This window comes from Crocodylus porosus, unplaced genomic scaffold (genome assembly GCF_001723895.1).
Source record: "Crocodylus porosus isolate Cpor-Errol unplaced genomic scaffold, CroPor_comp1, whole genome shotgun sequence".
NCBI lineage: Eukaryota > Metazoa > Chordata > Crocodylia > Crocodylidae > Crocodylus > Crocodylus porosus.
This window is the reverse complement of record NW_017728943.1, coordinates 81,031,941-81,043,645: the sequence shown is the minus strand read 5'-3', so window position 1 is coordinate 81,043,645 and position 11,705 is coordinate 81,031,941. Positions and strand designations below refer to the sequence as shown.

At 46.5% G+C, this 11,705-nt stretch overlaps 1 protein-coding gene across 2 annotated transcripts in view; it reads left to right on the top strand.

Annotated features, from left to right (window-relative positions):
• Positions 1-11,705, top strand: part of CMTR1 (cap methyltransferase 1) — a 56,489-nt gene that overhangs the window by 35,309 nt on the left and 9,475 nt on the right. For both annotated transcript variants that reach the window (XM_019549632.1, XM_019549634.1), the window contains 11 exons: positions 858-976; positions 1,217-1,313; positions 2,782-2,914; positions 4,152-4,331; positions 4,745-4,801; positions 5,640-5,697; positions 6,398-6,466; positions 7,831-7,962; positions 8,513-8,635; positions 9,862-9,953; positions 10,933-11,001. In XM_019549632.1, the coding sequence (XP_019405177.1) occupies positions 858-976; positions 1,217-1,313; positions 2,782-2,914; positions 4,152-4,331; positions 4,745-4,801; positions 5,640-5,697; positions 6,398-6,466; positions 7,831-7,962; positions 8,513-8,635; positions 9,862-9,953; positions 10,933-11,001 (1,129 nt within the window). The remainder of the gene's footprint in view (positions 1-857; positions 977-1,216; positions 1,314-2,781; positions 2,915-4,151; positions 4,332-4,744; positions 4,802-5,639; positions 5,698-6,397; positions 6,467-7,830; positions 7,963-8,512; positions 8,636-9,861; positions 9,954-10,932; positions 11,002-11,705) is intronic.

Sequence of the window (11,705 nt, the reverse complement as noted above, 5' to 3'; positions counted from 1 at the left end):
AGCGGAGGTGGTTCAAGCGCCTACATTGAACACCTTCAAGAGTAAATTGGTTGCTTATCTTGCTGGGATCCTATGACCCCAGCTGACTTCCTGCCCTCTGGGTAGGGGGGCTGGACTCAATGATCTCCCGAGGTCCCTTCCAGCCCTAATGTCTATGAAATCTATGAAATCTATTTGTTCTCCTTCTTCCCCCCTCCTCCCCCAACACCTCCCGTCAGCAAAGTTTCCTGGCAGGAGTGTGTTCCACTCGCCTCGCCCACACCCTTCCCCAACAGATACATTCCAGAGCATGGGGCTGCAGCTGCCTATCTCCTATGGCTCCTGGTGGGGAGGGTGGCATACTGGCACCTCCTCTGAGTTGGCATCTAGGGCTGATGCCCAGCTCATCCTGCTGTAGTTACACTGCTGCTGAATAGCAAGGCCCCCTTCCTCCCAACACACTTTAAAATGATATAATGCTGTAGGTCTGTCCATGTAACCTGTTCTCTTCTTAACCAAAATGGGTGGGACAGTATTCTAGTGCAATGGGTCCTATTAGGAAAGCAGGAGGGGTGAGCTGGCTTTTCCCAAGGCTAAAACATGAACTTTTTAAACCTGGGTATAACATGGTTTAGTTCAGCCTAGCCCACACAGGCAGAACCCAGCCTGGCCATGGAAAGTTGAGCTAGCATCTTCCAGCAAGAACCACACTCCAGACAATTCTCTGGTGTGGTTTTGACTTAACTTCCAAACTCTAGGTGGTCATGGACTGCAGGTTGGTATGGTATCAGCAGATAGGTTCTAGTCTGTCACTGGTGTATCCTCCTATCTCATGTGCTGTTTGCATATGTTTGTAATTACTTCCTTTTTCTGTCTAGGAGAGGGAGGAATTGATGGAGATGGAGACATCACCCGCCCAGAGAACATTACTGCATTCCGGAATTTTGTTTTGGACAACACTGATCGCAAGGGAGTGCACTTCTTAATGGCTGATGGGGTGTGTTCCTTTCTCTCCTTTGTAAAGAATGCTGAAAGCCTTTAGCTAGAGTCAGAGTACAGTGGGGATATGACCAGTTCTCTGTTTTAGTTAGTGTGGAATTTGGTCAGGCTTGCCAGCAAATCTCTGATCAGCATCTGTTTATCTGAATATGTTCAAGCTGTTGTGGTTGTAAGTATCAGCAGTATCTCTAGCTAACCAGTGAATTTGCAGAGATGTTCACTGCATGCTTTGTTTCAGGGTTTCTCTGTGGAGGGTCAGGAGAACCTACAGGAAATCCTGAGCAAACAGCTGTTGCTTTGCCAGTTCCTAACCGGGCTCTCGATTGTCCGGACAGGTATTATTATTATTATTTTTTTAACTTTGTTAGTCTTCCCCTTCTTTTCCAAGGTGAAGGGCTTTGAAGATGGGTGCTATCAAATGTTCCTATCAGTGCCTGGAGTCAGTTCTGGTGTAACATTTAAGTTTTGTTGAATTCAGTAAGTGTGTTCCCATAGATTTTAGTGTTCCTCATCAGTCTCCAGACAACCCTCATTAGATTCAAGGTACCAGTTGGAAAATGCCAGCTCACAGTTTTCACTTGTTTGAGCTACAAAACAATAACAAAGCACTCCTATTGCAAAGAACACAGAAAGCCCACGACAGCGTAGACTATGGTTTCCTATTTCATTTTAATACTTTGGATTCCTATTTAAAATCTCTGGGTTTATCTTGTAAGAAAGTTAGTTAGCTGTGATAGTCTGAAGTCGGGTAGAAGGCAGGGTAGATTTGCACCTTTTATAGGCTAAATCACAGATGTATAGCATAAATTTTTGTAAGCAGAGGACACTGTAGCTCTTTGTAGCTTCTGTGGCTGAGGAATGTTAGGAATGGTTACCATGAGGGCTGATCTTTTAGAACAGATCCTTTTGCACTGAGGAGCCAGAGGATATGGGCTAGAAACTTTTGCAAAGTTACTGCATCACATGTTCAAAGCATTTGAGGCAGTGACCCTGGGAGCAGTTGAATGTTGGAACAGGCTTGCTAAGCAGTGCAGACTTTTTTGGTTTCTCCTAACCCAGCGTATCTACTGGGGTTTCTCCAGGCTGATTGTAAGCTTGACATTCCTGCTGTTCCCAGAGGAAGTAGCTGGAACCTCATCTGAAGGCAAAGGGTAGAGACAGCCCTCTGCTGAAGATGGGGAAGCATTTTTCAGTGAACTAGATTGCTATTTCAGATCCAATTGGTTTTTCCCAGTCTAAGGCTCCCTGGGTTGGTTCTGAGCTCTTTAATGCTTGTTTAGCAGCCAGGCCAGAAGTCTTTGTGTGGGAGGTCTGGGGAGTGCTGCAGAGGCAACATACAGTTTGATTTGGTGTGAGCAAAGATAATCATTATGCTGGTATTAAATTATATTGGTTTAAGGCACTTGATATAATTTTTACATCTGTCTCTTCCTATCCTGACATAAGTGAAATTAAATCATTATACCTTTTAACCTGAACAAAACAGGTTTAAAGTTATAGCAGCTTAACTCACTTATACTGGTATAGGAGTGGACAGACATAACAGTTAAGCTGAGAGAGCTGATATACATTTCCTTTCCAAAATGACTTAAAGTTGCATCTATCCACAGCCTTAGAGTGACATCCTCTCCACCTGGCTGGGAATTGTTTCTTTGCAGGATCGTTGATCCATCTTGCTAGGATGCTGTTTAACTGTACTTAAGCATTGTTGGTCATTTTACAGGGTGGGGGGAAGGACACTTGATATTTCCCTTCTCTCCTTGTAGCCTGCTGGCTGCAATGTGCTTCCTCTGTCTGCTCCAGGAGGACACTTTGTCTGCAAAACATTTGACCTGTTTACTCCATTCACCGTGGGGCTGGTGTATTTGCTGTACTGCTGCTTTGAGCGAGTGTGTATCTTTAAACCTGTGACAAGCCGTCCTGCTAATTCAGAGAGGTACGATTCTTGAGGCCAAGGAATTAATGCAGCCCTTTCCTCTAAAACCTGGTAGATAGATTTGTATAACTGCGGATCTGACCCTGAGAACCAGCTAGCAAACATCTGGGAGGAAGAAATATTTAAGTAGTTGGGGAATGACAGTGTATTTACCAAAAGCCCGTGGCCTGCTTCTGTTTGTGTTATCAGCTTCCAGTGTGAGAACAATGCATTTCAATGGAAAGTGTGGTCTGTTTCACATAAAGTAGCCTAAGGATCTGGCCACGTATTTCTGTGGTGTGTGTTCAATCGCTGCAGATTCTGTAATGCTTTGCAAGCTATTCATGGTGCACCATTGAAATGCAGCAGGGTCTTGGCAGGAGGGCAGCAGCCACCTACTGTGTGCAGCATATCCCATCCTGCTTTTGTGGGATGGGAGTGGCCACAAGAGCAAATCCAAACTCTTGTAAGGCATGACAAGGGAGTTTTTTTTGTGTCAACATAGCAGAAAGAATATCAGCTTTTTGAAGAACTTGTGTATGTCTTTACCCCTCTTACTCTGAGTACCTATTGTCATCCTCAAACATCCTTCCTGCACTTAGGTGAACTCGCAGTTCTCCCCTCTTTCCTCCCCCCACCTCCACACACCCCACTCTTATCTGGTACCCTGTATTTTTTGTCCTCCTTAATTTCTGTGGTGTCTTAGGCAGGCCCTGAGCTGAGCAAGATAGGGAATCTATGCCAGAGCCCCTATTAGGAACTAAATCTTTAGAGACCCAGTCCCAGGCTCTGTTCTTTTGAAGCGCTATGCTGTCTCTGTTGCCCCTCAGATGTCAGTGTATGCTATGAAAGCATGAGAAATACATGAATCTATACAAGGAAGCCCTGCCTTTCATTTCTACTCTCATACTAGGCCGTACAGTACAGTGGTGGGCTAGTAACAAGTTAGCAGCACCTGCAGCCAGAATAGAATTAAACTGACTACTTGGCATTGGCTCTGCTGGCTTATGGCCTTAGAGACAGTTGAGCTTGTTAACGCTGTGAGTTTTGGTAAAGAGTTGGGATTTCCAACTGCTGCACAGAGTAGAAAAGGAGAGTAGATATATAATGGCCCTGAACTGTTATGGAAGTACCATCAGGCAAAGTAAATCCTGGCCTCAGGGAAGCTAGAGGGCTGCTGAGGTAGGGAGAGGTCAAAGAGGTAAGTTGGCAGTGCAGATGAGCTGATTTCAAGTGGACTGTCTGGCTTGCTTTGCAGATATGTGGTATGCAAAGGGTTAAAGCTGGGGATTGATGATGTCCGGGAGTACCTCTTCATGGTGAACATCAAACTCAACCAGCTGCGCAACTCCAACCTGGATGTGAATCTCGTTGTTCCTGTGGATGTGATTAAGGGTGACCAAGAATTCTATGACTACATGGTGCAGTCAAATGAAAAGTGAGTGCAGATGCTGCTAGAAGGAAACCTGGCTCCAGCAAGTGAGGCAGGTCCCACTTCACCCTGCAGGTGTTTGTGGTCACAGACAGCTTTTTGCTCAGTTATGGGAGACCTTGTAGGGGACACACTGTTCCAGCAGGGGCAAAAATTCTGCATGAGATCAAAATAGCTGGTGAGCTTTTACCCATAAAAAAAAATTCCAGAGGTACTGACCCACAGTGATGAGAATGCAAAAGCTGTGCTGCCCTCTATTTCCCAGTGCCCTTCTGACCACCATAATGGCAAACTGAATTGTGACAGATCGGTCACAGTCACCCCATAGTTACTCCAGGGGTCTTCAGCTTCTTCATTCTTTGAATTTGGGTTGCTGCTAACCTGTTCTCTGATTGATTGAAACCTGTTCTCTCTTCCAGACACTGTAAAGTTCAGATCAAGGCCCTAGCCAAAATCCATGCCTTTGTTCAGGACACGTGAGTATTTGAGGAGCTGGGCAAAGTTACTTGCTTACATAATGGAGTTCAGAGGTCTCCTTACTTTTACCCACCTTTCCATGTTTCTAAAGGAAGAGGATTATTGGCTTTTATTATTGTTAGTTTGGTTAGTGTCACTGCCTGTGCTTTGTTTGGAAGCGTTGGGATGTGCAATGGAGCTTGGATACTGATTGGCTTGGAATGGTTTAGAATTGCTGTTGCTGTTTAGCACCCATGTGGAAAGGACCTACAAACAGACTGCCCGCCTCCTAGTTCCCATAAATGGGGCCTGTCTCTCTAAGAACAGGAATGAATAGAAGAGTGGCATGTCAATTAAAGCCCAGCATGGTACACAGCCCTCTCTATTAACGTGTATTATACTACTTAACTGCTCTAGTGGCATCCAGTGACAGCATGACATAATGGATCAAATGCAAGGCTAGGAGGCAGAAACTTCTAAGAATTCATCCTAGTTCCAAAACCATTTGATTTCACCTTTCTGTGGTGGGGGAAAGGGAATGTGGGGAAAGAATGAGTTCATATTAGCATGGTACTTTTGAAAACTAATGCCCTAACAATGCTTTTATAACATCTAGTTCAGCTCGGAAGGCCTGGTGGTAGTAGCCTCCTGTGGCTGGCTTTCTGCAGGGAGAGGTTAGGAAGTAAGTGGGTAATTGAGGTTCTAGTGCAGGAATTTGGAAGGGGGAAAACAGCTTTCCATTGAATGCAGCAGCCTTTTAGTATCAAGGAGTGACATACCTTGTTCTGAGGGAGCTGACAACTCTGAGCATATTAATGCTTTTACTGGAAGTCATCTGCTGGCTTTTACTTTGTCTAGGACCCTGTTCGAGCCACGGCAGGCTGAAATCCGGAAGGAGTGCCTTCGGCTGTGGGGGGTGAGTAATGCTGCTGAACAAGGAGGTCATGGATTGCTTTCCTACTGTAGTGCAATGTGGGAAGGGACAGGTTGAGTTACTCCAGCCAAGAGGATTAATGCATTTCCTGTGGGTCAGGACAAGGTTAGTATTACTGGGTACATCTGGGGCAATGCATGTAAAGATACATCAGTTCTAAAAGTGGTCCTGATAAGCGTGGGGGGAGGGAAGAGGGTGCAGGGTGGGGAGAGGGGTGGGGAGATGGCAGGGTGCGGCTGCAGCTTTGGTTCTGACTCCAGGTCAGAGCTGGAGATGCAGTAACTGCCTGCCCCCACACCACCTCTAGTCTAATCCCTACTTCTCATACTCAATTCCAAAATGAGGGATGTCCCTCCCCCTCTCCCCATGTTAAATGGCAGGGGGACCTCATGTTGGAATCGAGTAAACGTGACAGATCGTGAAAAGCTACAGTTTAGATCCCTCAATAAAATCCTCCGTCATATCCTGTAAGACATGCTATGTCTGTTTATGAGGCCCAATCTGTTTTATGTACTTTCCCCCTTTACCTTGCTGTGGGCATCAACAATGTGCATGCCAAGAGTTTAGTTATCAGGAATCAGAGTGTCTTTGTTGGAAGCGGAGCCTAGACTTTGCTGACCTTGAGAACATGACCATGCAGAACAGGTATGAGACTTGTTGTGAAGCCTTTTTTTGGTTTCAGATCCCAGATCAGGCTCGAGTTGCTCCATCATCATCTGATCCCAAGTCCAAGTTCTTTGAGCTCATCCAGGTGAGATCCTGAACTACCATTTGTTCTGAATACTCGGGTGAACTGCTTAAAGTTGCTCATCGGAGCTGGAGCTGGGTTACATATGTTGTCTAGGACTTGCTTGGTGATGAGTCCTAAATAGACTGGTTCTAAATGACGTCAGTCCTGCAGAGGTGTCCTTTACTTCCCATGGGAACAGATGTACAGATGGTGTTGGATGACCTCCCACTGTCTGGGAGCTGGGAGGGTAAGAGGGTCTTGGCAGGAGAAAACCTGCTGCTAGGTAAAGGAATATCAGAAGATGGTGCTTTTTTTTTCCTGAGCTCAAAGTAAAGGTTGAATTGCCCTGAGGTCCTTTCCTGCCCTCGGCTGTCCCTGTCTCACTAAGGTATATGCTGCTCTCCTGTCACTGAAATGCTGAATTGTGACAGTACATGGTGAAAGTTGAGCTCTGTGAGGGAGCCAGTTGTTGCTGTCCCCCTTGACAAAGCTGTGAGCATTCCCATGTGTCCCTTATAGACCCAGCTCCCTTCCTCTGAGCATGTTTTCAATTAAAGCTTATTCTGCTTCTGAGCCCCAGAGGCATAGTTTCCCTTCCATGTGTGGTGTGACTGGGGTTGGGGGTGTGGGAGGGGATGAGGGCTGCCCCTAGTGTAGCTGGGAAGAAGGAGAGGGTGGTTTTGGCTAACTTCATCCTTCAAGACCGAAGAGGGAAGGAATCCCTTTCTACCTAGAGGAATGTCTTTAGCTTTGAGCCCTGTTTCTGCACCAGGCATGTAACTAACTATAACCAAGCTTTCCTTTTCCCTCCACACCCTTCCTTTGGCACACCCTAAAGCAGTGCAGCAAACCATTGGACATAGATGCTTGGTACAGCTGATTGCCTTTGTGGGCTGAACTCATGACCTTTGCAGCTGTCCAGTTTCTCTCAGGCCTTCTACTTGGTTTCTGTCTGATTTCAGTGTGCTTGAAACCTAAGCTAAGTCCCGTTAGTACGAAAAGCGTCTTTGCTTATTAGCTCTGCTAGAGTTTGCATTGATAACTGAAAATGTGGTCTTCCAAAATGCTGTTTTTCATAGCAGAGTAGAGCCCAGATTCTTTACAGGCTAGGGTTCTGACTTCCCTGTGACAGTGGGGTTTGCAGTCTAGCTGAGAGTGATGCGGTGAACAGCTGTGCTGTGGGGGTTCCCGTTTTTACTTCAAAGGGTGCTAATCAGCTGTGCATACCTGCTACTGTCCTCCCTCTGAGTGGAGAGGTGGCACCTTTTATGGTAAAAGCTTGTCCTTACTTTAGAAATCCACTGTGAACTAACCCAAAGCAAATGACCTGGGTTCTGTTGTACCTTCGTCATGTCATTCATCTTTCTCCTGACTTTGTGCTTCAGGGCACAGAAATTGATGTCTTCAGTTACAAAACAACACTGCTCACCTCAAAAACTCTGGAGAAGATCCGTCCTGTGTTTGACTACAGATGTATGGTGTCTGGAAGTGAACAAAAGTTCCTGCTAGGACTGGGGGTAAGTGCCAAGAACTGTTGCACCCTGCAGCAAGAAGTTCCACTGGTTAATTATGCCACCACTGCTGTTACAATCTGTTTCTAGCTTGTTGCTTTGTAATTCCACCCTGCTCTTTTTTGCCCTGGTAACACAGGGAGTCTCATCAACATTACCAAAGACTGATAGTTATTTCCTATTCCTTTTTTCCCTCTGTCTGTTTAATCTTCTGCTTCCTATGCTAAGTAATCCTTGTCTTTTAACCTTGCATTGAAGAGAATGCTGCATCCACTATCTCAGCATCTGATTCTCTCTACCCCCAACCCTGCGGGTTACCTTCTTCATTTTGGTTCCTCTTGTGAGGATGTGATGAAACCTTGCCAAATGAACAGAGCTCAGATCAGTGTTCTGGTGCCTTATTACCAGAGATGTAAGCTTCTTTCTTGACAATTCACTTAGAGTGCCCACTGCTGTCAGCAGGGAGAACTTTGGGGATACAGTTCATTTAAGGCAGAGAGAGTTTTCCTCAACTCTGGATGAATTTAACTCTGCCTCATTCTTCTTCGGCCCACAGAAGTCCCAGATCTACACCTGGGATGGTCGCCAGTCAGACCGCTGGACAAAGCTGGACTTGAAAACTGAGCTGCCACGGGACACCCTGCTGTCTGTGGAGATTGTTCATGAGCTAAAAGGAGAGGTGGGAAGCCATTCCTTCTTATATAAGGGACATTGTCTGCCAGCACTTCCATTTCTTGCGAGTATTACATGGTAAATGTGGTGGTGCAGGGACTTGGCTTGGGACTCCCAGGGATGCTATTTTGGGTTAAGCTCTTTTCTTCCTGTTCAGTCCTAGTGATATGTGGTATCCATAGATGACTTCTTGTCATGTTGAATGCATTGCAGCAAGGAATTGACCCTAAGGATATGGTCAAATGTAATATTTGTAGCACTTCCAGTAGTTTAAAAGTGCTATAAGAACTGAGCAGATGGATGATGTGCAGCATTATAGTGCAGGGGTATTAAACTCATCCAGTACTGCAGGCTGGATAGGGCCTACAAATTGGCCCCATGTGCTGTATGTGGTGCCTGTGCCAGACTGGCCCTGCACACTGAGTCTGGTGTGCAGGATTGGTCTCTGGGCTTGATTTGAACTGGCTCCAGATTCAATATGCAGAGTTGGTACAGTGCAGGCTCTGCATACAGCTTGCACCCTGGACTGGCTCTTCTGTGCAGTGCATGGGGCTAGGGCTGGCACATGGGGCCAGTCCAAGACCCACAAGCATTGCAGCCAGCTGATGATAGGCCTTTGCAGTTCGGCTCTCTCTTTGACACCCCTCCAGTAATGCTACAAACTGGCCTAAATGCCGTAAAAAGTACCAATGGATAAAGCAGCAGATGAACTGGATTTCCTTCAGGTTGTGTTTGATCTCCCTGGGAGTGACTGCAACCCTGTACAAGCAGACTTATGGGGTCAGCTTTGGGGCTTCTCTGTAATGCATGGCCTTGCTTCACTCTGAATCCCACTGCCTGGGCTTGACAGAGCAGATCCAGTGCTATAGCATGCTGAGCTGCAGGAGTGGAGTACTCTTGTGGGCACTGTAGTGACCCGAAGCTGGCTCTATACCAGGGGTGATGGATTCCATAGAGAGTTGTCCAGCCCTTTCCAGATGAATAGGTATATTTGACTCACGTGGCTTTGATGGAAGATAATAGGTGAGTAGGCCCCTGTGAATGCACTCTGGGCAGGGACCCCACAGCAGAAGTGTGTGTCCTGGTAGCAGGAGGTGAGGTTTCTGCCCTCTGGAGTTAGTGGGGTGGCATAAGGGAAGGGGGAAGGTAGATTGCAGATGGTTCTGTTGTGTATAATGAAGAGAAGCTACCAGCTAGAGTCTGTAGAGTAACTTGCTGTGTTTCTTTCCCCAGGGGAAAGCCCAACGAAAAATTGGTGCTATCCACATCCTGGATGTCTTGGTGTTGAATGGCCACGATGTCCGAGAGCAGCACTTTAACCAGCGGTAGGTGGGGCCTTAGGACCTAGCTACATGCTGAGAGCTGTCTTGAAACTCTTTTAGTGCATGACATAGGTTAATGGCAAAGCAAAGCCCACAGGGATCTAGGGATGCCTAGCTGATGTGGGTGAATAAGGCTGAGGCGTGGCACATAAGTGGTTCAGTCTGTTTTTCCCCACTCCCTCTGTGGATCAGAGAAGGCCTGATTCCCACCTTAGGTCTTGCCTATGCTACACAATTGCATTAGTTTTGCTGGTGACAATTTGAGTGTCTACAGCGATGGCTCCCCTGCAACAGAGAAGTCTCGACTTTGCCAGCAGAATGAGTGTATTTCTGCTGTCCGTTAGTTGGTCGAAGGTTCTTGTAGACTCTCTTGTGCCTTCTGCTGACTGCCATGGTCCCTCAACAGCTGGTACCTTCCCAGAGGGGCACTTCACAGACTGTTGGTGCAGCTGCTGAGAAAAACAAAGCCCCTATGATTTGGTGGCTTGGTGGTGGCATTTCCTTTCTGTCTCTAGAAGCTCTGATGGCAGAAGCAAGCAAGTGTAGACAAGGCTGGCATGAGTCAGCCACAAAAAGGATAGGTTCAGCATCCCCAGGAGTCTGAGGGGGCAGGGTTGGGACTTGCAGAGTGGAGGAGTCTTTTCCTCACTAGCATCCTGGCCACTTTTGCTCCCCTGTTAATGCTTGTGCTCAGCAGCGTGTGGGGTACGTACATTATTGGATGAAGCCTGTCGGACAGCCTTTGGGGAGCCACTCCTACTGAATGAGCCCAGCAGCTGCTACTTGGATCAATACAGAGCAGGGGCACTGAGTAAAGGAGAGCTCTTGGGTATGCTAGGCTGGTGGTAGGGTCACACAGGGCAGTGTGTTGTGTATGGAAAGGGCTCATCAGTGCTCTGCTGCTGTTCTGGGGATACTCCCTAGTTCCTCTGTATGAGCCATTGCTAACCACAGAACTCTTTCTTTTTCCTTTTTGTTCCAGGATTCAGCTTGCAGAGAAGTTTGTCAAAGCTGTTTCTAAACCTAGCCGGCCAGATATGAACCCCATTCGGTGAGTGAGTGTTCCTCTCATTTTTGGGCTGCTGGGGTCAGTTTGCAGGAGGATGAAGGTCATGAGAGCTTATAAATTAGTGTTTTTCACCTTTTTAGACTTGAGGCACCCTTCCAAAAATGTCAGCTCTTAGTTTGTACTCTTTTTACTACAGAACAATTAACAGAGCAATTCTTCTGTTGCAGAGAACTCAGACCACACCAGATCAGAATGGTTTTAACATTGTGGATTCCTAGTTCAAGATTCCTTGAAATCTCTGGGTTTATCTTGTGAATCATGTTTGCACCCCTAACAGTGCTAACATTGCATGGCATCCCATGATGCTTTCAAGTTGCCACAGAACCCTAGTTGGGAGAATCTGTTATAGATTGTCATATCAGCTAGGTGCGAGGAGTCCCCTTTTACATTTCAGAGATGATGTAGGTGACTGTTGTTCATGGTACCCTCAGATTAACTTTTTGTAGATTACAGATAAATCTGCCTTGTACGTACCAGGAGTAGCCAGTGCTGATATCAAGGACATTCTTGTAATTGGGCATAAGCCTCAATTAACTCAAATGCAAAGCCCTTTCCCCACCTTGTCTCCATTGAGGTGGCTGGAGGGGTACAGCCACACTGCTTGCTGACCACTGCAAACTGAATAGGGGTTATTCCTGAGTGTCAGCGGAGCTTGTGGTCTCCATAGGGTTAATCTGAGGAGATGA